At 38.9% G+C, this 22799-nt stretch overlaps 2 protein-coding genes across 2 annotated transcripts; both read right to left on the reverse strand.

Annotated features, from left to right (window-relative positions):
- Positions 1-215: 215 nt before the first annotated feature.
- LOC130246199 (XK-related protein 8-like) lies at positions 216-9896 on the reverse strand. The gene is made up of 3 exons (XM_056479076.1): positions 9521-9896; positions 2943-3130; positions 216-1118 (listed from the first exon to the last, which is right to left on the reverse strand). Exons 1-3 carry the CDS (start codon positions 9826-9828, stop codon positions 421-423), a joined length of 1194 nt encoding a protein of 397 aa, XP_056335051.1. The 5' UTR covers positions 9829-9896; the 3' UTR covers positions 216-420.
- Positions 9897-10401: 505 nt separating this feature from the next.
- LOC130247249 (XK-related protein 8-like) lies at positions 10402-21004 on the reverse strand. The gene is made up of 3 exons (XM_056480478.1): positions 20615-21004; positions 14028-14215; positions 10402-12339 (listed from the first exon to the last, which is right to left on the reverse strand). Exons 1-3 carry the CDS (start codon positions 20920-20922, stop codon positions 11642-11644), a joined length of 1194 nt encoding a protein of 397 aa, XP_056336453.1. The 5' UTR covers positions 20923-21004; the 3' UTR covers positions 10402-11641.
- Between the last annotated feature and the right edge of the window lie 1795 nt (positions 21005-22799).

Raw genomic sequence — 22799 nt, forward strand, 5'->3', positions numbered from 1 at the left:
AATCAGAGAAATCCTCTGGCTTTTTTCTTTTTTTACTGTATCGAAAACATACCGAACTGTGACACCACTGTGTCGTGTCGAACCGAACCGTGATTTTTGTGAACCGTTACACCTGTAATATATATATATATATATATATATATATATATATATATATATATATATATATATATATATATATATATATATATATATATATATATATATAGGGAGCTGCCATTGATCAGGATACCACTCCTTCACAGCCATTTACATTATATTTGACCTGTAGTCAATTCTGAGATATACACTATCAGTAATAATTCTGGACATTTAAAGTGCACTAATACCTATGAAAATAAGTACATTGTATAAAACAGTTTAAGAATAATGGGGGAACACAACTGGATAAAGGAAGTGTTTGTAAAGTTGATTTTAGAACTAAAAATAGAAATCTGCAGCCATGGTTCTACTTCGGAGGAGAACTCCAGGAACTTTATCTACAGTTACTGTCTTAATGCTATAGCCTAATGCAATTGCTTTTTTAAATGAACCTTCTTTGATCTTTTTACTTAGTTCATCTGTTTCCTTTTTGTAGCTAGTATAAAACCATTTGTAGTTCATCATCATCACTAAAATTCCAATGATATACAATCCTAGTAGTGTTGGGATAACTACAGTTTGGTTTAAGGAGGTCCAGCAGCCTGCATACTCAGTCACCTTCCAGCTCCAGAAGCCCAGAAGCATTATTATGTCTAATAGCAAGAAGCTACAATAAATGGCATGCTTTAACTTTGTATTCCTTTCTGAGATATTAAACCAGCTGAAGTACCAGATGAATCCAACAGTAGCTTTGAAAAGCCATTGCCAGCTGCTGCTTTTCATGAAATCTGTTTTCTGTCTCCAGGCCACCAAAACCAGCACCATCCACAAAGATAGAAAATGAGCAATGATGTAGCACGGGAATACACTGCAGAAGAGTGCCACAGCGGCCACACGAGGAATGATCAGCAGAAAGTTCCACAACAAATAGACACCAGTGGCGGTCCAGCATTTTACATCAAAAAAAGCACGGATGCCGTTGTGGTACATGGCAAGCGTACAGGCAATTGAAGCAGCTGATGTGAGGAATTTTAATCCTGAAATAGTAAAATAGAGCTTGTTAATAATAAACAATATAACATGAGCAACAATGAAAGAACTTGCAACCACAGTTGATTTTAGTAAATACATCAGACACTCTTTTTCACAAATCACTGATTGATAAATGATCCAGTCGGAGCATGTCTCTGCTTAATGACTTATTGTTTCAAAAGATTCGGTCAGGGGTGCATGGGGTGCATCCCCCCCCCCCCCCCCCACCCCCCCACCCCCCCAAAAAACATTGTTAGCCTGCTATGTTTGCAGGTTCCATTGCATACTTACTGGGATGCTTCACCAAAAACTAATATATTTCTCACCATTTACTCACACTCAAGTGGTGTTAAACAATTATAGATTTTGTTCTGTTAAATACAAAATGTTCTAAATACTGTTGGGAAAAGAATTCAAGATTTCAAAGCTTTCTTCAGTACATATTCTGTATATTATTTTTTGGCTAGTTCACCAAAAAAAATTTTTATTTCTGGGTAAATTATCTCTTATTAACATCAAAGCTTGTAACCATCGCTGCTTTTGGGAAACAAACGACGGAGCATATCTTCAGGTAACGATCCACTAATTCAAACGAGTTATAATGTAAATAATAATGTGACTTAATTCACATTTTAAGGTGCTCCTAACATGGATTTTTGAAAATGACCTTTCATGCAGTCTGCAACACTTGTGACTTTGCATGTATATCAACCTGTTATTGGGGACTCCCAAAACACACATATAAACCTTTTATAAAGCCCTGCTCACACTGTTCGATTTCAGCCAAGCTTTGATTGTCTTAAGAAAATTTGGGAAAAGCTTAAAGACTCCTGAAATCCTAGACTAAAATCTGTTATCTTTGATTGTTGGTTTGACCAATAGCTACTTAATGACCAATGTCATCAGATTTTCTCTCTGATAAAGTTCTGATAGTTTCAAATGATTTCACACTCTTTCCTGCAGTGTGACAACAGCTGCACTGTAAAAAATAATCTGTAATTTTATGTTTATTTTTTTGGCAGCTGGGGTGAGCTGACGTAACAGGCGTTAAATTACAGAAATTTACCAGAAATTTAACGTCCGTTATTCTACGGTAAATTCCTGTAATTAAACGGCCGTTCATTTTTAAGGTTTTTTTTTCCCAGCACTCCAGTTGTGTGCGACAAGCAGCATTCCAAGAACCTATAGGAACCCTGAATCTGATGGCGCAGTCCGCACAACAACTTCAATCCAAAACGGGGAAATGTCAAAACAGGTTTTTTTAACCTGGTTTTATTATTCAGGCATGCTGTAAGCAAACTACAGCTAGATTGATTATGCTGTGAGGTATCATTTTAGCATACTTGCCAACATTTGACTCTGAAATTCCAGGAGGCAGGGGGGGTATGTTGAGGCGGAAGGGTGGCATGCTGCTGGAAATTACGAAAAGTGTTTGAAGCAGTGGTTAAATTCCGGGAGTTTTCTGGGAGACAGAACAAAACGGGAGATGGGTCTAAAATATGGGAGACTCCCGGGAAAAAACGGGAGTGTTGGCAAGAATGCATTTCAGAACGGTGCAAGTAGTGAATGTGTCATTGATGGATGACATCAATCTCTAGGTGAGTTTTCTTCAGTGTTTGGCGTGTCTTTATTGTCGTTCAGTCTGACATTATGACAACTGAAGTCTTACATTGTGACATAGGAGCCATGTTCATGCAGTCTGACATGCTGCTATTGTTTCAAATGAATAAAAATCGCACAGTGTGAGCTGGGATTAATGCATAATCGGGACACTTTAAGAGATTCAGAAACCTAAAGAAAAAATGATATGAAAGTATTTTGAGACAGACCTGTGAAAAGCTGAAGCTCTCCTCTTTGTAGCATTAAAGTCGTCATGAGGATGAGTTGTGGAGCACTTTCAGAAAACGTCTCAAATAGACCAAGCAACTGAAAGTCAAGCTTCAGGTATGCACTCTCTTTGAAAATAATTTCCTGCTTAATAAATTGTTTTGCGGACATTTCAATAACTGCAGCATATCTGTGAAAAAAAATCCTCTGTTTACTTCAGCAACATTTAAAAACAATTTAACATTTTAACCAGCAGTTAGGCCGTTTTCACACCAGTTCTCAATCATATTTGTTATTAGTTTGTTTTTTAAAACAAAACTCAAATATGTCAGTATTTCATTTTGCTTTAAAGTGCAAAAAGATTTCTTTTCTGAAACATGCAAATGAACAAACCTCGGTCTTGTGAAAGCGGAAACGTCTTTGCATGACAGGCAAGAGTGAACCTTATTGGTTCCTACAGGTTAAGCATTTTAAGTGTGGGGTTAAACTGCTTTATTCATTTGAATTATCCATAGACATTATGGACATTTTGAATAATCAGTCTTGGGTAAATAGAGACAAACAAATCTGAATATTAATTAAAATATCAGGAGGACTGCTCTTTATAAGCTGAGGAAAAGGAAGAGGTATTTGAGCTTGAACTTCACAGTGAGAAAGACTAATGCTTGTTTGTTGCTTCACACAGATACATGCGGCTGACAACCGCCACATTTGCACATCCTGGAAGGAGCACTTAAGCCTGTTTTACACCGCAAGCATAAGCAGAGCGCGAACAGCATTTTTTTTGGCATACATGCTAACAGATTAGAGCTTTCATACCGCACGCAGAAGCAGCGCGAGGCATGAGGGTCACTGAAGCAGCAGTGCCGCGATAGTTTTGCCGCTGGGTCTATTTTTGCCATGCTGCTCACGCTCAATTAAAGTGACAAAAGACAGCATTGATAATGACCAAAACACACTGAATGACTGTAAAATGTAGCAATTTTACCCAATAAATGCATCAATAATATCTACTGATTTATATATAGTCAATCAAATGAACTTAAACGATTAAAAACTGCAAAAAATATTTATTTAGGCACAAACTACAAAACTAAATGTAAAACTATTTGAGTATCAGTTTTGTTTAAGTTGCTCACTGGTGTTGCAGGAGAGGGGAAATTTAATTAGTAGTGGCCACTTTAAGACTGCTATTTACGGGAGTTGTAGTCCATAGCGAAGTGTATTGTGCGTAGTGTAGTTTGACACGCATGCTGGATGATGTGAGCTCGCTGTTTGCACTGTGAACCTGACAACACGAAAATAAGTATAAATCCTTTGCACGAGCATGAATTACTGCTGTTACTCTGCCACTGGACATCACTGAAACGGAGAAAGTAACACTAGTTTGATCATGTATAAATATCACTATAGCTATATTGTTTAAATATTACTATAACTAGGCTTACAACATCCTGACAATCAAAAACAAAGTGACATGATATCAAAGGCGATTGTCTTCTGAGTGCACCAGACATAAATGACACTCCTCATTGAGCTTGAGAAGCATACAGTACTGTGTGATCTATATGCTTTGTAAAATAAAGACTTGCAGGTTAAGGAAACAGCATAGGAGGAAGTTGCCACGGGACTAGGTGCAGATGAAAAGTTTTTAAAAAGTGTATTTGTATATAGAGAGAGATAGGTAACTAGATGGAATAGACAGAGATAGATTGATTTGTGCAGCAGCTTGCGATGAACTGCGCGCTGCAGACGCAGTCGGTGTATAAGGCATGCGTGCTGCTTCTGCTCTCCATATGCGCTGCGCACGTGTTGCTCACGCACTGCTTTGCTTGCTGTGTGAAACAGGCATTACTGTTTCATTCTATTCTCTATTCCAAATAGAATGAACGGTTAACGGTGTTATAGTTGCGTAACTTTGTTTATTAACACATCACATTTGATCAATACTCTCCAGCTGCACACACTGGTTATCAACAACTTGTGTTACACACAATACAATCCATACTGCAACAACCATCCTAACATCCTCTCTCTTTTTTTTCTCTGGCTAACTTATTATTATGAGAATTCAATTAACTGTTAGAACATTGAAAATAGCACATATATGTTCCCATTTACTTTGAGGTATTTAAACATTACACAAGATCTTCATGTCTCAACATTAACTGTAAATCTAGTACGTAGGTATCCTTAACATAAACAACATTTCAATAAAGTCATACCAAAACAAAGTGTTGTTTGGTTAGTTTTTTCTGTCATGCCTTACTGAGGATAGTCCTTAAGATATTGGGGTAAACCCCTTTTCTTTCAAACCTTGTAACAGTGACAACAGGAGTGTCTTTAAGTTTGTTCAACCCTGTTGTTGGGTCCTTTTGTCCATCTCTAGACTTTGTGCTTTGTGCACTTGTGACTCTGTCTTTAGATGTCTCCTGTTTCTTCTCAGAAAGTTTCCTGACTCAAACTGGATATCATAAGATCTTGTTGCTTTCCTCCATGTTTTGTTATGCTCTCCTGGCTGAACATGGACTCTGTCACCCTCTTTTAGTGTAACTAAATCCTTTGCATGTTTGTTGTAGTATGTAGCTTGGCAATTTCTCAATCTGTGCTTGTTGTGTGTATACTACCTTTGGTTGTAGCAGGTTGTTGTGCATTGGCATCAAAGTTTTGGTGAACAACCGTTGTGCTGGACTTGCTTTGATCGCTTGTGATGGTGTGTTTCTATGATCAAGCATAACAAGGTAAGGATCCTTTCCATCAGCTTTTGCTTTTCTCAGCAGTCTTTTTGCAGTCTTTACTGCTGATTCCGCTATACCGTGGGTAACCTGGTGATGATGTCCTATGCTTGAATTCAGACTGTCTACTAAACCTTTTGAAATTCTCTGAGACATATTGTGGGCCATTATCCGAGATAACAACATCTGGGACCCCGTGTCTCGCGAAGTGAGCTTTCAACTTATGGATAACCGTGGATGATTTTGTGTCGGGTAAGTAGTCAAGTTCCCTGAAATTAGAAAGGTAATCAATGGTAATGAGGTAGTTTCTGTTGTCTAACGTAAATATATCTGTTCCTACCTTAGACCATAGGTTGCTAGAGTCTCATTTAGCTGCTTTGCATCCATAAACCTGCATAAATCTGACTTTTCTACAAGCGTCTTTATGTGGTCATTCATCCCCAGCCAGTAAACACATTCTCTTGCCCTTCTTAGAAATCCCTCTATGCCCAAATGTGAAGAGCGAATGGGTTAAACAATGTCACCTCTGAGTTTGTCAGGGATTATTACTCTCTCTTTTCCGAAAACAACTCCACCTTATGTACTCCGTTCTTCTTGGAAAGAGTGATAGTGTGCAATGTCACTCGGCAGGTCTTTCTTGTCCCTTGGCCAAACTTCTTTGATCACTTCAATTAGGGACTGCAACTTTCTGTCTTTACTTGTTTCCTCCTTGATAGCTTTGAGTCTTTCTTCTTCCATGGGTAAGTGGTGGACCATGTTTATGCTCTTAATCTCCATTTCTACTGAGCTCTTTGATGCATGTTCAGGTAGGTACGCATGGCTCAGTGTGTCAGCGAGCAACATGTCCTTCCCTGGAATGTATGTAGTCTCAATTACATATCTCTGAAGTCTAAGTAACATTCTTTGCAGACATTTTGGGGTATTAAGCAGAGGATTCCGTATTATAGTTTCCAGTGTTTTATGGTCAGAATGTACTGTAAGCTTTCGTCCATACGTATACTGATGAAATTTTTCCTTCTGAAAACTATGGCCAAGCATTCTTTCTCTATTTGGGCATAACCTCTCTAGGTTGGAGTCAGTGCTCCGCTTCCATAAGCTACTGGCACTCCCTACTGCAGTAGAGCTGCCCCTAACCCAGTCACTGATGCGTCGCACTGCAGTGTCAGTGGTTCTTCTGGATTATAATATTTGAGGAGTGGCGCTCTTGTGATGGCATTTTTAAGCTTTCTAAAGGCTTCCTCATGCACGTCAGACCAGTCCCACATAATATCCTTGTGAGTTAGCTGCCTTAACCTCACATCCATCTGATAAGTGATCACAGAATTTTGACAGGTAGTTTACCATGCCCAGCAGCCTCTGAACACCCTTGATGTCAACTGGACGTGGCATATCTTTGCTTGCTCTTGCTTTCTTAGTATCCACCCTGAGCCCATCTGTGGTAAGCAAATGCCCGATATATGGAACCTCACTTCTTTTCAGTTTAAGCTTTTCTACATTCAGTTTGATGTTTCGTGCTCCACACCTGTTCAACAATGCCCTCAGTTTTTTGTCATGATTGTGGTTTGCGCTTTCCAGGGTGTCACCCTCACCAGTGATTAGAATGTCATCAGCAATGACATAAATATCTTGCAATCCTTCCAGAGCTTGACTGAGTTGTCTCTGAAACACCTCTGGTGCTGGACTAATGCCCCTCAATGGATTAAAAATCCATTTTTAACGTCACACACAGTGAAAACTTTTGCTTTTGACATCTATTGTCGGCAATGGGAAATGACAACTTTTTAGAGCCCTGTTGAGTGGTATTGAGTCTATGCAGATCCTTAGGTTTCCTGACGGCTTTCTTACAATGACAAGACTACTGATCCACTCTACTGCACTCTACTGGGGTGATGAGCGCGACAGATTCCCCGACTCTTCCCTTAGCTTCGAACACTACAGGATTTTAAACATCGGCAGATTGCTGTGCTGTTCACACTACATGACTTGATTTTGTGTCCTTTTATCGCTGTGGCCTTCACACTACGTAAATGATCCATAAGAGGGGGATTGCACACTACAAGATCTGACAACAGCTAGTTCCCCAACAGCTCAGTCCAGCTACCAAACCACAGCCAATGAAATGTTGAGGGAGGAGTTGTCAGAAAAAACTGAACACTATTGGCTGCTTGTGTGCTGATGACATCACTGACAGCGTTTCAAGCTTTCAAGGAAGTATTTAAAAACATCGTCAATCAGCTGATGCATCAGTTTTTAATTTTTGTAATTTAATAACTCTTTGAAATAAAACTAACATCCTAAATATCCTAAATATAATTCAGTAGTTCACACATAAAGACTGCCGAGCGCCATGCACCCGCAAATTTCTTCCCGATCACAGCCCGATCTGTCGGCGAGCTCGTTAACTTCCAAATCGAGCTCAAATCTGGCTTAAAATCCTGCAGTGTGAACTAGGCATAATCACATTCTTATGCCAGCAGTCAATCACCTAAATTAGTATAATATTAATAGTTAAATAAACACACACACATTCGGTTACAATGAAAACAGTATTTTTTTCTGCAGTAGCCTACATAAATCTTAAACATTAAATATGTTTTACATCAGCTGTATTTACAAACATAGAAAACGAATAGCCTAATAAACTATCCTTATTAAGAAAGCTTATTTTTACATTGCAAGATGCTCCAAAACTGTATTAAAAACACAGTTAACTCCCAAAACGCTGTTAACTCATTCATGTGAATGCGTTAATAAAAAATCATAAGCATCATCTCATTTAACTGCATTTTGCAACTTAAAGAGGGTATTTTCAACTGCAGGGAGCACAATAAACCAAGAAAGGTCCTGACTTCTGCCAGAAAAGTCAAACATGTTGGTTTTTCTCTAGAAAAAATGTTAAAAACAGTAATTTTCCTTCAAACCATTGTACATTCTTTTACAGGAAAAAATTATAATTTATTTGTTTTACAATTATTGGTTTCGTTTTATTTTACATTAAAAAGGTAATAATAAAACAAAGTGTTGTTAATTCTGTTTAATTTGTTTAGTTTTTTTCCATAAAAAAAACACTACAAAAAGTACAGATAAGAGAACCGTTAAAGTACAAACCGATAAGTGGTATCGATAAAAGTAGTAATACCGTAAAAACCTTAACGAGACCCATCCCTAGTTTCGAGACAGATCTCTAGTACTCCTTTCATTTTATCTGACAGTCCACAATTGCTAGATTGCTCAGATTGTGAGCTCCCTTGACTTGTCTCTTTGTTGTGACCGTGTTGGTTTTTTGGCTGGATCCTATTTATGTTTTTGTTTTGTTGTTCTTCCTTGTATTTGGAGCTTTTTGCCTTGGCTTGTCTTGACCTGTCTAGCTAAGTCTAGTCTCACCAAGTGGAAATTTTTTTTTCACACTGAGACGTTTTTGAATGTTGTTTTAAACCCACTTTTCTCCATTTTGGAGTCCTCACCTTATCTTTATCACCAATCTGACAGTTACATTAAGTTTACACTTATTAAGTTTACACTACTACTTTCAAATAAATTAATAAATTGGGTCCCGTTTTATATTAGGTGGCCTTATCTAATGTGTACTTACACTGAAGGTAATTATTTGTTACAATGTATTTATTGTGTAAATACAAGTTTTTACATTGTGTTTATGATTGAATAAATAGCTGGATGTAATTACATCTGTAATTACATTTGTAATTAGACTGTTGACGATCCCTTACACCTTAACTCACCCTTAATCCTACCCATAAGGCCACCTAATATAAAGTGGGGCCATAAATTGCAACATGCTTCTTTATCACAGAAGTATTCAACTGATACAAAGACCTGTCACTTACCTAAGGTAGACACCGAGCTGCAGGAAGTGGAATGGTTTGATCAAGTTATTTCTCTTTGCAAATTTCTCCACATCAGTTTCGAGCTCAATCAGAGAATCAGCATACCAGATCCAACTGAATACCTGTAATAACACTGAGGAGCCCAGTAGAAAAAAAATCATAAGCCCCATAAACACATAAGCTTCCTCCTGATAAAGTGACACAACAGTTCGAATGTCTATTGCTATATCCAGCAGGAAAAGAAACAGTCCAATCCAAGTAAACAGGTAATCGCATAAAGGGTAACGAAAAGTGGAGCTCTCCTCCATGATTCTGTCCAGTTTGATAAACCTTACAGCATGAACATGATCCTCCTGTTTTACCGTGATGTTAAAAAGAGTTGAAACAGAAAGTAATATGACACACACACAAGTTCCTCCCAAGTCATGTGTGTGTGAATGATTAGTCATGACAGAATACAGTAAGTGTTGTGAAACTCACAAGCAGTGAAATACCAAAATATTTTCTCTCACTAAGAGATATAATTTTAACCCTTTCAAACCCTACCTTTCGAATCACATGTTGGATTATGTTCTGGTGTCTTGGACTTGGACCTGGTGTATTGGACTTTTGTCGTCAAATTAAATGGCAGTAAGCGTTCTACCTGAAAAATATCTGAAGAGAAGCCTGGCACAGAAGCAACATTTTTTGATATGTTTGCCAATATTTCATAGATTGTATAGAGGAATATGTCTGTCCATCGTCATGTACAGCTGGTTCTAATAACATGCAGTCAGACACAACAGATCATCCATAAGGCTATTTGGAACATGAATGATCAAATGTAGCATGGAGTCATGCAATCAACAGAGAAACATACACACATACAACGAAAACACTTATTCAATTCTTTATTATTAATCATATCACAGAATGGATAAACGCAGATACAATATATCTATTGGAGCAGCCATTTACCAGGATACCCACTCCTTCACAGCCATTTAAATTGTGTTTGTCCTGTAGACAGTTCTGACAAATACACTCTCAAAAATAAAGGTAGACACCTGTCACTTTGGGAAGGTGCACATTTTAATATTGTAAGAGGCTAAATTATCATATGCCTTTGTTTATATGGCAAAACATGTCTTTTTGACTCAAGAAGGTTCATACTGACTCCAAAGGCAGATACTGAGAAGATCAGGGCCTGGTATGTGGACTTTGGGGGTTTTACGATGTGGTCACATGTTGATTGGTCAGTTTGAATGTCTCAGCATTTGGCTTTAGTCACATGGTCAAGAAAGATACAAAACGCTGCTCTGCCTCTTTTCCTGGCCTGTCTTTTCCTGGTCTGCTTTCCTGCTCTGCTCCTCTCCTCCTCTGGAGTCTATCTTCTCTGACTTTACTGCAATCAGGCTAACTTCTGGGCCTGATCTCTTTGTCTCTCTCTCTCTCCCCCAGTGTCTCTCCTTCTACTTCTGGTAACTTTAATTTTACATTTAAGCTGGTTACAATTAATATCATATGCTTTATCCTTTCATATTTGATCTTTTTATACAGTTATTTTGTAATTAATTCAGTTGTAACCATAGCAAGTTGTTGTCATTAAATTGTCTCATTATCAAGTATTTGTGAATTACTTTTGATTTAACATCACCATTTAACTGTTCCATATTGCAATACAATACAATCCGCTCTCCCACATTTATAGCTATTAATACTTCCCTCCTTTCCATTTTTGGTATGAGATTGCAGAAGTATGGTTTGACTAGAAATGTAATTTTTTTTACCAACGTACTCATGACTCTTTAGTCATTCGGCAGAACTACAGCTGTGGTTTAAAACCCATTCTTACAATATGAAGTTACAAATTAATACCGAACAAGTACAAATGTGTACCTCATAGTACCCTTAACGTACAAAAGTGTGCACTAAAGGTACAACATTGTCCCTTTAAGGTACCAATGTGCACCTGTAAGGTACAAAAGTGTTTTAAAATGATGCTGCCCTTCTGGCAGGATTTACAGCTTTATTCCTGAGATGGTGACCATCATGATAATAAATACATTATATATAACAGTGTATGAATTGTAGGGGAACACAACTGAATATAGGGAAATGTCTGTAAAATTGAATTAAGAACTAAAAGTAGAAATCTGCAGCCATGGTTCTACTTCGCAGGAGAACTCCAGGAACTTCATCTACAGTTTCTGTCTCAGTGCTATAGCCTAATGCAATTCCTTTTTTAAATGAACCTTCTTTGATTTTTTGACTGAGTTCATCTGTTTTCTGTTTGTAGCTAGTATAAAACCATTTGTAGTTCATCATCATCACTAAAATTCCACTGATATACAATCCTAGTAGTGTTGGGATAACTACAGTTTGGTTTAAGGAGGTCCAGCAGCCTGCATACTCAGTCACCTTCCAGCTCCAGAAGCCCAGAAGCATCATCATGTCTAACAGCAAGAAGCTACAATAAATGGCATGCCTTAACTTTGTATTTCTTTTTGAGATATTAAACCAGCTGAAGTACCAGATGAGTCCAACAGTAGCTTTGAAAAGCCCTTGCCAGCTGCTGCTTTTCATGAAATCTGTTTTCTGTCTCCAGGCCACCAAAACCAGCACCATCCACAAAGATAGAAAATGAGCAATGATGTAGCACGGGAATACACTGCAGAAGAGTGCCAGAGCAGCCACACGAGGAATGATCAGCAGAAAGTTCCACAGGAAGTAGACACCAGTGGCGGTCCAGCATTTTACATCAAAGAAAGCACGGATGCCGTTGTGGTACATGGCAACAGAATTGGCAATTGAAGCAGCTGATGTGAGGAATTTTAATCCTGAAATAGTAAAATAGAGCTTGTTAGTAAACAATATTACATGAGCAACAATGAAAGAACTTGCAACCACAGTTGATTTTAGTAAATACATCAGACACTCTTGTTCACAAATCACTGATTGATAAATCAGAGCATGTCTCTACTTAATGACTCATTGTTTCAAAAGATTCGCCCAGGGATGCATTTCCCAAAAAACATTGTTAGCCAACTGTGATTGCAGGTTCCATTGCACACTGTTAAAGGAATAGTTCACCCCAAAATGATCATTTTCTCATCATTTACACTCAAGTGGTGTTTATGAATTTCTTTCTTCTGTTGAATACAAAATATTCTGTATACTTCTGGAAAAAAGCAGCAATTGACATCCATAGTAGAAACAAAAAATACTTTGGAAGTCAAAAGATATTTAAACATTTTCTGTATATCTTCTGTATATTCATTTTGGCTAGTTCACCAAAAAAAAAAAAAAAGGGTGAACTATCCATGTAATAACAACAGAGTTTGTAATCATCGCTGCTTTTGGGAAACACACATCGGAGCATATATTCAGGTAACGACTCACTAATTCACTAATGATGTGACTCAATTAATATTTAAAAGTTCCCCTATAACGGATTTTTGAAAATGACCTTTCATGCAGTCTGCAACACTTGTGACTTTGCATATATGCCTGCCTGTTGTTGGGGACTCCCAAAACACAAATATAAACCTTTTATAAAGCCCTGCTCACACTGCGATTTCAGCCAACATTTGGTTGTCTGAAACGAATTTGGGAAATCCTAAAAGATTCCTGAAATGCTAGGCTAAAATCTGTGACCTTTGATTGTTGGTTTGATATGTTCACCAACAGCTTCGTAATGATCATTGCCGATCAGATTTTCTCTCTGATAAAGTTCTGGTAGTGTCAGAAGATTTCAGACACTTTTCTGCAGTGTGACAACAGCTGCGATAAGCAGATTCAATAAGCAGATATGGAGCCCAGGGGTCCCGCCAGTCGATAAGCATATCAGGAGATCCAAGATCAGGTAGGTCTTGAGAGCTCCCCCTTTTTAGAAAAGGGAGGAAAGGAGGAGAAGGGGTGGAAGGGGGATTCTTCCAAACGAAGATAAACATTATAGGGAGAAAATGATCCATTTATAGTAAAACTAGGATCACTCTGATTGGATTATTACTGATTACAGATGAGTGGCCAGACGTGCTCAATATATCACATGCTCCTCTCGAAATTGGTTATGAAACTTCACTTGAATAGGAGCGTCGAATTGGATGTTGCAGTCTGGGCGACAACTCCAAGCCACCATGGGAAAATGTCAAACAGGTTTTATTTTTTACCTGTTTATATTATTGAGGCAAACTGTAAGCAAAATTACAGCTACAGATTGTTTATGTTTGCTGTTATGTATCATTTCAGAACACGGGATAGTGAAAGTGTCATGGATAGATGACGTCAATCTCTGGGTGAGTTTTCTTAAGTGTTTGGCACATCTTTATTGTCAATCATTCTAACATTATGCCATCTGAGATCTTACAGTGTGACATGGGAGCCATGTTCATGCAGTCTGACACGCTACAATCATATAGGATTAATAATAATTGCGCAGTTTAAGCTGGTCTTAATCCAAAAAAGGGACACTTCGAAACAGATTTGGAACCTATAGGAAATATGATATGAGTATTTTTATACAGACCTGTAAAAAGCTGAAGCTCTCCTCTTTGTAGAATTAAAGACATCATGAGTATGAGTTGCGGAGCACTTTCAGCAAATGCCTCAAATAGACAAAGCATCTGAAAGTCAAGTTTCAGGTACGCACTCTCTTTGAAAATTCTTTTCTGCTGACAAAAATGTTTTGTGGACATTTCAATTACTCCAGCATATCTGAAAAAAAAATCCTCTTTTTACTTCAGCAACATATTAAAAGCAACTTAACAACATTTTAACCAGAAGTGAGGCCATTTTCACACTCAACCATATTGTTGATAGTTTGTTTTTAAAGCAAAACACAAAAATATCAGTATTTCCTTTTGCTTTAAAAGGCAAAAAGATTTATTTTCGGAAACATGCAAATGAACAAATCTTGTGAAAGCTGAAACATCTTTGCATGACATGCAAGAGTGAACTCATTGGTTCCTACAGGTTAAGCATTTTAAGTGTGGGATTAAACTGCTTGATTCATTTGGATTATTTTTACAGTGACTTTGTGGACATTTTGTGTCAAGTCTTGGGTTAATAGAGACAAACAATTTCTGAAGTTTAAAAATATCTCTATTTGTACATAATTTGATATTATTCAGCATATTGTTGTGAATTCCACACACAAGCATTCCTTTTCTAACCACCAGAGGGAGCAGTCACCTAGATTGTAAAAATACAAGAAACTCCAATTCCTGTCATCCTTCATGCTTGGGACTGATAACAGCAGTTGATCCTTATTATCCATGTAAATAACATTGTACTTTAATCCACGTTCACACTGCACTTTTCACCCCATAGACTTCTATTCATATGCATGCAAATGCGGCAGACCAGAAATGCAAGCTTGTGCGAAAAGTTTAGCATGTTGCTGCGTAGCAAAGTTTAAGCTTGGTGAACTCTAACCTGCGAAATCACGTCATATGATTGCGTGAGACCAATATAAGATCATAAAATGACCTCTCTGTACAGAATATTTAAATATGGAGCAATCGCTTACTTTTTTAATGTCAACTTGCTTAATCCCACCCCTTTTTGTTGCAACAGAATATCGCATGCTCACTCTACTGTGACCGCGGCTTTACACTGCTCAAGTTTTGATTTGCCACAGTGATCATCTCTAAGGGCTGCATGGTGGCGCAGTGGGTAGCACAATCGCCTCACAGCAAGAAGGTTGCTGGTTCAAGTCTCGGCTGGTCAGTTGGCATTTCTGTGTGGCATTTCGCTGCGTGTTTGTGTGGGTTTCCTCCGGGTGCTTTGGTTTCCCCCATAGTCCAAAGACATGTGGTATAGGTGAATGGGGTAAGGTCCATAGTGTATGTGTGTGAATGAGAGTGTGTATGGATGTATCCCAGTGATGAGTTACAGCTGGAAGGGCATCCGCTGCGTAAACATATGCTGGATAAGTTGGCAGTTCATTCTCCTGTGGTGACCCCAGATTAACAAAGGGACTTAGCTGAAAAGAAAATGAATGAACGACAGAATCATCTCTAAGTGTTTTTCTGATTGTGTGCCTGCTTGTGTATTGACCTAGACTGTTATTTATTCTGTGAAGTATTGCTGCCTGCCCCGATCTCTGACTAACCACACTGACCGAGAAACTTAACAAAGCCATCCAACACTTGCACGCTATGGCCCCTACTCCTCAACCAGATCCTCCTCCACTACATCTCAGCATCCCACTAAGCTCAGGACTTCAAACTGCTGTAAGTCCTAATTCCTATAGTCTTTGCCTTTGAGTCTTTGCCAAATCAGTTTCATGAGGTTTTTGAACAACCCGTCGACAGCAAGAGCATGGGGGATCCATTACTGACGCTCACTCAGGGGAGAAGCACAGTAGCAGGATACACACTCACTTTCCACACACTAGCAGCACAAACCAGCTAGGCAGAGGATCCTCTAAAACTACTGTTTTACAGAGGCTTGTCTTCTGAACTCCAGTCAGAATTAGCATGTCGTAGGGAGGGAGATAATCTTATTGAATTGACTGAAGTAACTATTCGAATAGATCACCTCATCAGAGGCTGTAGCACTCCATGTCCTAAATATTCAGCGGCTCCAACACCTTCCCCGAGTGAGCCTATGCAATTGGGTTACAACCATCTCATGCATGAACAGAGGGGGACCTGCTAACAGAACACTCTGTCACTCAACACTGGGGCAGGGCATTTCAAGTTGAACTGTCTAGTTTGTCCATCTCAAACAGTGAGTCCATCTACTCCCTCTAATCTATCTAGCTTGCTAAAGTCTGTCAGTATGATTCACCTCAAAATTTGAATAACCTGTACAGCACTCATAGTCTTGGGAGCTGCAGGCAACTTCCTTTCTTGGGAATTGTCCAAATATCAAACTCACATTGCTTCAGTGTTATTTTATACTTGCAGTAGAGGCATTAGACGGATGCCCACTAGGAAAAGGAAGCATCCAACATATCAGCGCAGCGATCAATTTATGTGTCTGAGCACAATAAGGAAATTCACTTTTATTTTATCCATACAAACAACCCATAATCTAACCCTGGTTACGTCAACACGATCCTCACATCTCCTGGCGGGGCGGCCAGGTACTAGAGTAGAGTCCCTCTTGTAGACAACAGTGTCTACCACATATCATAAAACTTCCAATCAGAATAACCCAGATCAAATTAGTCCAACAGCAGAATGTGAATCTGACACTGCCATCTGAATACACATGGTGGAGGCATTCAACATGGTGAAGGCATTCAACAAACAACACTTAACTCAGTTTCCATCGCACCATTCTTAAGACTGCTTCATATAACTTCTGCCAGGCACAACACCACCCAAAGAATATTTCCCCTATCTCAGCCAGAATCTGAATTCATGAACCAGTAAATTGTCGAAGATAACTCTGCCAAGAAGGAGGAACACATCAGATATGTCAGAGCAGTTCTCCAACAACTAAAACAGTATCATCTTTATGCTAAGCTTAAAAAATGTCAGAGAAAGATAGAAACCATTAGTCTGGCTGTTAGTGGAGGAGCAACTCCCCCTTTGTTGCACATACTTCTGTTTTATAGAGTGGGGGGAATTACTCTCAGCTGTTGGCAATTGATGTGGTTGCTCCAGGTGAGGGGAATGTGCACTTTCCAGGACAACGCTGAGTATCCTTTAAGTAACCCGCCACCTCCCCATGCAAACGATGTACTGGAATGGGGTATCCTTCTGTGGGCAGGTGCGAAGATGGGGGTGGGAACTGTTAGATGACAAACCTGCCCAACTTGACCACATCTGCAAGAGACTGTCCGCATGTTCCTGAGTAATGTTGGACTCGGTAGTGAAAGTCCTGGAGCACGAGGAACCACCTGTTGAAGTGGGCATTGATCTCTTTGGCCTGGGACTGATTCATCACCAGTCTAATGCTCTGGCCGAGAAGGTAATACCACAGCTCCAGGACTGCCCATTTGATGGCGAGAGCTTCCTTCTCTGCAACTGCATACTTGGTCTCTGCAGGCGTAAGCTTTTGACTGATATATGTGACTGGTTCCCAGTGATAGGTTGCATATGGGAGGGCATCTGCTGCATAAAACATATGCTGGATAAGTTGGTGGTTCATTCCACTGTGGCGAACCCTGATTAGAAGGTACTAAGCTGAAAAGAACATGAATGAATGAATATGTGACTGGTTGCTCCTCCTCATTCCAAACCTGTGAAAGGACTTGGCTGTGGTGGTGGGGACAAGGATGAGAACTTTATCACCTGGCTGTAACTCTCATGGTTGTGCGAGTCGGTCATACAGCTGTTGTCGGGCGTGCTGGGACACAGCCAGGTGTTCTTTGACAAGGGACATGACTCAGTCGATGCAATCCTTCATGTCCCGTTTGTGCTCTATCACACTGCGATGAACGGCCAGCTGCAGCTTTCACACCTCACGGGCCACATCTGACAGTCCACGTGGATGGCAGCCAAGCAACAGTTTGTTGTTTAACCTGGAGCAGTCGTTAGACGTCAGCCATCAGCCGGAACATAAACAGGGTGCCCTACTTAGTCAAATTTTCCAAGGTGATCCCCACTCGGCTGATGAACAGTAACAGTTCCTTAGTGATGGCTTTTGCATTGGTTTGACAGAGGGAGACTGCCTCAGAGTATTTGGTGGCTTAGTCAATGAAAACCAGGATGTGCTCATGGCCTCGGTTGCACTTTGGCAACAGGCCTACCAGATCCATCCCAATGCGCTCAAAGGGCACCTCAATAATGGGGAGTGGTACGTGTGGGCAGGGGGAAGGTGTGAATGCACCAGCTCCCTTACCGTCTCCGTCTCTGGGACCACATAAAAAAAAAATTTCCTCCCCCGTTGTTGTCCAGCACAATAGAGCAGACCTTTTCTGACCACGAAGTATGGGAGAGGGTGAGGTCCTGGCAGACGCACTTCCTTATCCACCACTTGTACTTGTGACCAGCAATGCTTGAGTCGCTCATCTTCCTGTTGTTCTCTCTCAAAGGTTCCTCCTGTATTTATTTTCTGCTTCAGATTTAACTGCAACAGTTTAGTTTTAGCGATCTCCATTCGTGGTGCACTTTAAAATCATTTATGCCATTTTGAACGCAGCTGTGGCTCATGACAAAAGCTTTAGGTGACCTGTGAAAGCACCCCTGGACTATTTATTCTGTTAAGTACTACTGCCTGCCCCGACCTCTGCCTGATATCTCTTACTACTGTTCTCTGCCTGCCCTGAAGGTTGGGACAGTATGGAAAATGCAAATAAAAAAGTACTGATTTAAAAATTTTTTTTTGACTTGTATTTCATTGCAGACAATATGAACGCAAAAAAATTCATGTTTTGTCTGGTCAGCTTCATTTCATTGTAAATATACATATTTTCCTTTCTTTCAGACCTGCAACACATTCTAAAAAAAAGTTGGGACAGGAGCAATTTAGACGGCACTGCATCAAGAATCATCATTCATCTATAAGTGATATCACCACATGGGCTCAGCACTACTTTGGCAAGCCATTGTCAAGTACCACAATACATAGTTACTTCCAAAAATGTTATTTAAAACTATACTGTGCCAAAAGGAAGCCCTTTGTTAACTGTGTCCAGAAGCGTCGGCTTGAATGAGGCAAAATTACACCTGAAACACTTCATCACTTGGTGTCCCTAAACATCCTTTAAGTGTTGTGAAAAGGAATGACAACATTACAATGTGGTAACTGTTCCAACTTTTTAAAAAATGTTTTGAAAGAACCAAAACATCAATAAAAACATGAGGAACACATTAAATAATGTTTGTTGTTTTGTCTGCAATGAAATAACAGTCAAAGTAAATTTAGAAATCACTTCTTTCTTTTTTTCCTTCTTTCCATTTACTGTCCCAACTTTTTCTGATTTGAGGTTGTATACAGGGGCGTCGCTAGACCCAATTCACTGGGGCACGTGCCCCAGTGAAAATCTCCAGTGCCCCAGTAAATGCATTGAGATATGATTTCTTCATATGCAAGTCTATTTAGTAAGAGTGGCAATTCCGCAATAAAGACGTTATTCTCTATGTGCAACCGAACCAACGCTGGTGAAAGCAATGTGTTTAATCAAAAAGCAAACTGACGCATCTCCGCGTGTGCGCAAAGAACACGCGCGCCTCGCGCACGCGCTGCTCTTCTTCTGAGAATCCCGGTAGTTAACATGCGCGCCAAAAAAGTAGGCTGCTTGTTACGCGCCGCTCATGCCTTGTAAAACCAGCGTAACAGCCTTTTTTGTTTTGCAAGTGGACAAAACCAAAGTTTAAACAATATGACGGTGATCTTACTAAGCATGCATCCTGATAGATTTATTTGTATGAAGCAAAAAGGAGGTATGAGGAGTCAGGGTACGTGCCCCAATAGAGCTTTATGTCTAGCAACGCCCCTGGTTGTATACATTTCTGTTTAACGCAAAGAAGATTTTTTTCAACGACTTTTTTAAACATAGTAGTTTTAATAACTAATTTCTATTTCTAACTAATTTCTAACTGATTTTGTTTTATCTTTGCCATGAGTACAGTACATAATATTTTGCTTGATATTTTTCAAGATTCTAGTATTCAGCTTAAAGTGCAATTTAAAGGCTTAGCTATGTTTATATACGTTTTTGAAAACAAAATAATGAAGAAAAAAAAAAGAGATTACCAAACAAAGAACAAAGATCTACCTTTCTAGCATACTCTTCTTCCTCATCTACCATGCTGCTGTTCATGGGACATGTAGTTTGTTTGTAAATATTGTGAAAGTTAAAGTCAACCACAAATATTAAAGTAATCAAATTGTTATGATTTACATTACTATTCAATGCTACTTTTACTTCAATTATTAAATTGGGTCCCATTTTATATCAGGTGGCCTTAACTAATATGTACTTACACTGAAAGTAACCATTAGTATAATTTTTTTATGTTATGCATGTTTTTACATTGTTTTTATGATTGAATACATACAATTACACTTGTAATTACACTGTTGACGATCCCTTACACTTTAACTCACCCTTAAACCTACCTATAAGGCCACCTAATATAAAGTGGGGCCATAAATTGCAACATGCTTCTTTATCACAGAAGTATTCAACTGATAAGCAGACCTGTCACTTACCTGAGGTAGACACCGAGCTGCAGGAAGTGGAATAGTTTGATCAATTTCTTTCTCTTTGCAAATTTCTCCACATCAGTTTCGAGCTCAATCAGAGAATCAGAGTACCAGATCCAACTGAATACCTGTAATAACACTGAGGAGCCCAGTAGAAAAAAAATCATCAGCCCCATAAACACATAAGCTTCCTCCTGATAAAGTGACACAACAGTTTGGATGTCCATTACTATATCCAGCAGCAAAAATAACAATCCCACCAAAGAAAACAGGTAATCCCATAAAGAGTAACGAAAAGTGGAGCTCTCCTCCATGATTCTGTCCAGATTGATAAACCTTACAGCATGAACATGATACTCCTTTTTTAGCGTGATGTAATAAAGAGTTGAAACAGAAAGCAACTTCAAACACATACAAACTCCTCCCAAGTCGAGTGTGTGTGAAGGTAAGTATTGTGAAATACTTATATTATAAGTACTGTGAAACTCACCTGCAGTGAAATGCCAAATATCTTCTCTTTGTTAACCCATTTGTGCCAAAATTTTTCTAAATGGTTTCTTGCATAGCCTTGTTAATAGTCTTATATAAACATGTTTTGCATTTATTTTCCCCAGGTGTTAGATTTTTTTTCTAGAAAATCGTTCACTGCCAAATAAGAAAAAATGGGACTGTGGAAAATGCAAACTTACTTTGACTTGTATCTTATTGCAGACAATACAACAAACATTATTTAATGTGTTCCTCATGCTTTTTATTGTTTGTTTGATTTTTAAATTTGTTAGATTTTTTTAATTTTGGTTCTTGCAACACATTCCAAAAAAAACAAAACAAAAAAAAACGTGGGGACAGGAGCAATTTAGGGCTAGTAATCAGGTAAATTGGTTAAATAATAATGTGTTTTGAAACAGGTGATGTCAACAGGTGATTGTAATTATGATTTGGTGCAAAAGGCATCCAGGAAAGGTCTAGTCATTTTAAAGATGGGCCGTGGATCGCCAGTTTGCCAACAAATACATGAGGCATGTATTGAAATGTTTTAAAAACAATGTTCCTCAAAGAAAGATGGGAAAACATTAGGATATTTCAACTTCACCTTCAACAGTGCATAACAATTAAAAGATTCAAGAAATCTGGAAAAATTTCAGTGTGTAAAGGACAAAGGTGTGTGATTTCCGTTCCCCCAGGCGGCACTGCATCAAGAATACTCATTGATCTATAAGCGATATTACCACATGGGTCACACATACAGACTGTTACCAGCAACAAGTCCAAAAGCCAGGGTCTGTCATGGTATGGGATTGTGTCAGTGCCCTTGGCAAAGGTAACTTGCACTTCTGTGATGGCATTAATGCTGAACAGTACATAGAGATTTTTGAGTACACGATGCTTCCTTCTTGTCCAGGGACACCCATGCATATTTTAACAAGACAATGTAAACCCACATTCTGCACACAATACACACTGTAAAAAATGCTGCGTTCCACACAACTGATCCATGTTGTCCAGACACAAATCAATTAAGTTCATTTTCACAAATTTAAATTGAACATAAAACAATTGTTGTCCTAAGAGCGTAAGAATTGTGTTGTTAAAAACTCATTTACTCAAAGGAAAATGGGTTAAAAATCTATCACTCTGAAGAGATACCATTTTTAACCTTTTCAAACCCTACCTTCATCATGCCAGGCTGTTTTTTTTTTTCCTGCTTTTCACCCAATTTAAAGCCTGGTGTAGCCGATATTACACGTCATCGGCAGTCAGCCTCTGCATGACAAATGTCTGAAGACCAAAGAAAAGCCTGGCGCAGATGCAACATTTTAAACAGTTTTATTCACATTTATTGATGTTTGCCAATATTTCATTGGTTGTATAGAGGAATTTGTCTGTCCATCATAATGTACAGCTGGTTCTAATAACATGCAGTCAGGCACAACAGGTCATCCATAAGACTATTTGGAGAAGGGATGATCATATGTAACAGAGGAGAAACACACACATTCAGCAAAATCATTGATTCAAAACTTTATTATTAATCATATCACAGAAAGGATATATGCAAACAGTATGTATAGAAGCTGCCATTGATCAGGATACCACTCCTTCACAGCCATTTACATTGTGTTTGTCCTGTAGACACATCTGAGAAATATACTCTCAGAAATAAAGGTACAAGCCTGTCACTTTGGAAAAG

This window comes from Danio aesculapii, chromosome 19 (genome assembly GCF_903798145.1).
Source record: "Danio aesculapii chromosome 19, fDanAes4.1, whole genome shotgun sequence".
NCBI lineage: Eukaryota > Metazoa > Chordata > Actinopteri > Cypriniformes > Danionidae > Danio > Danio aesculapii.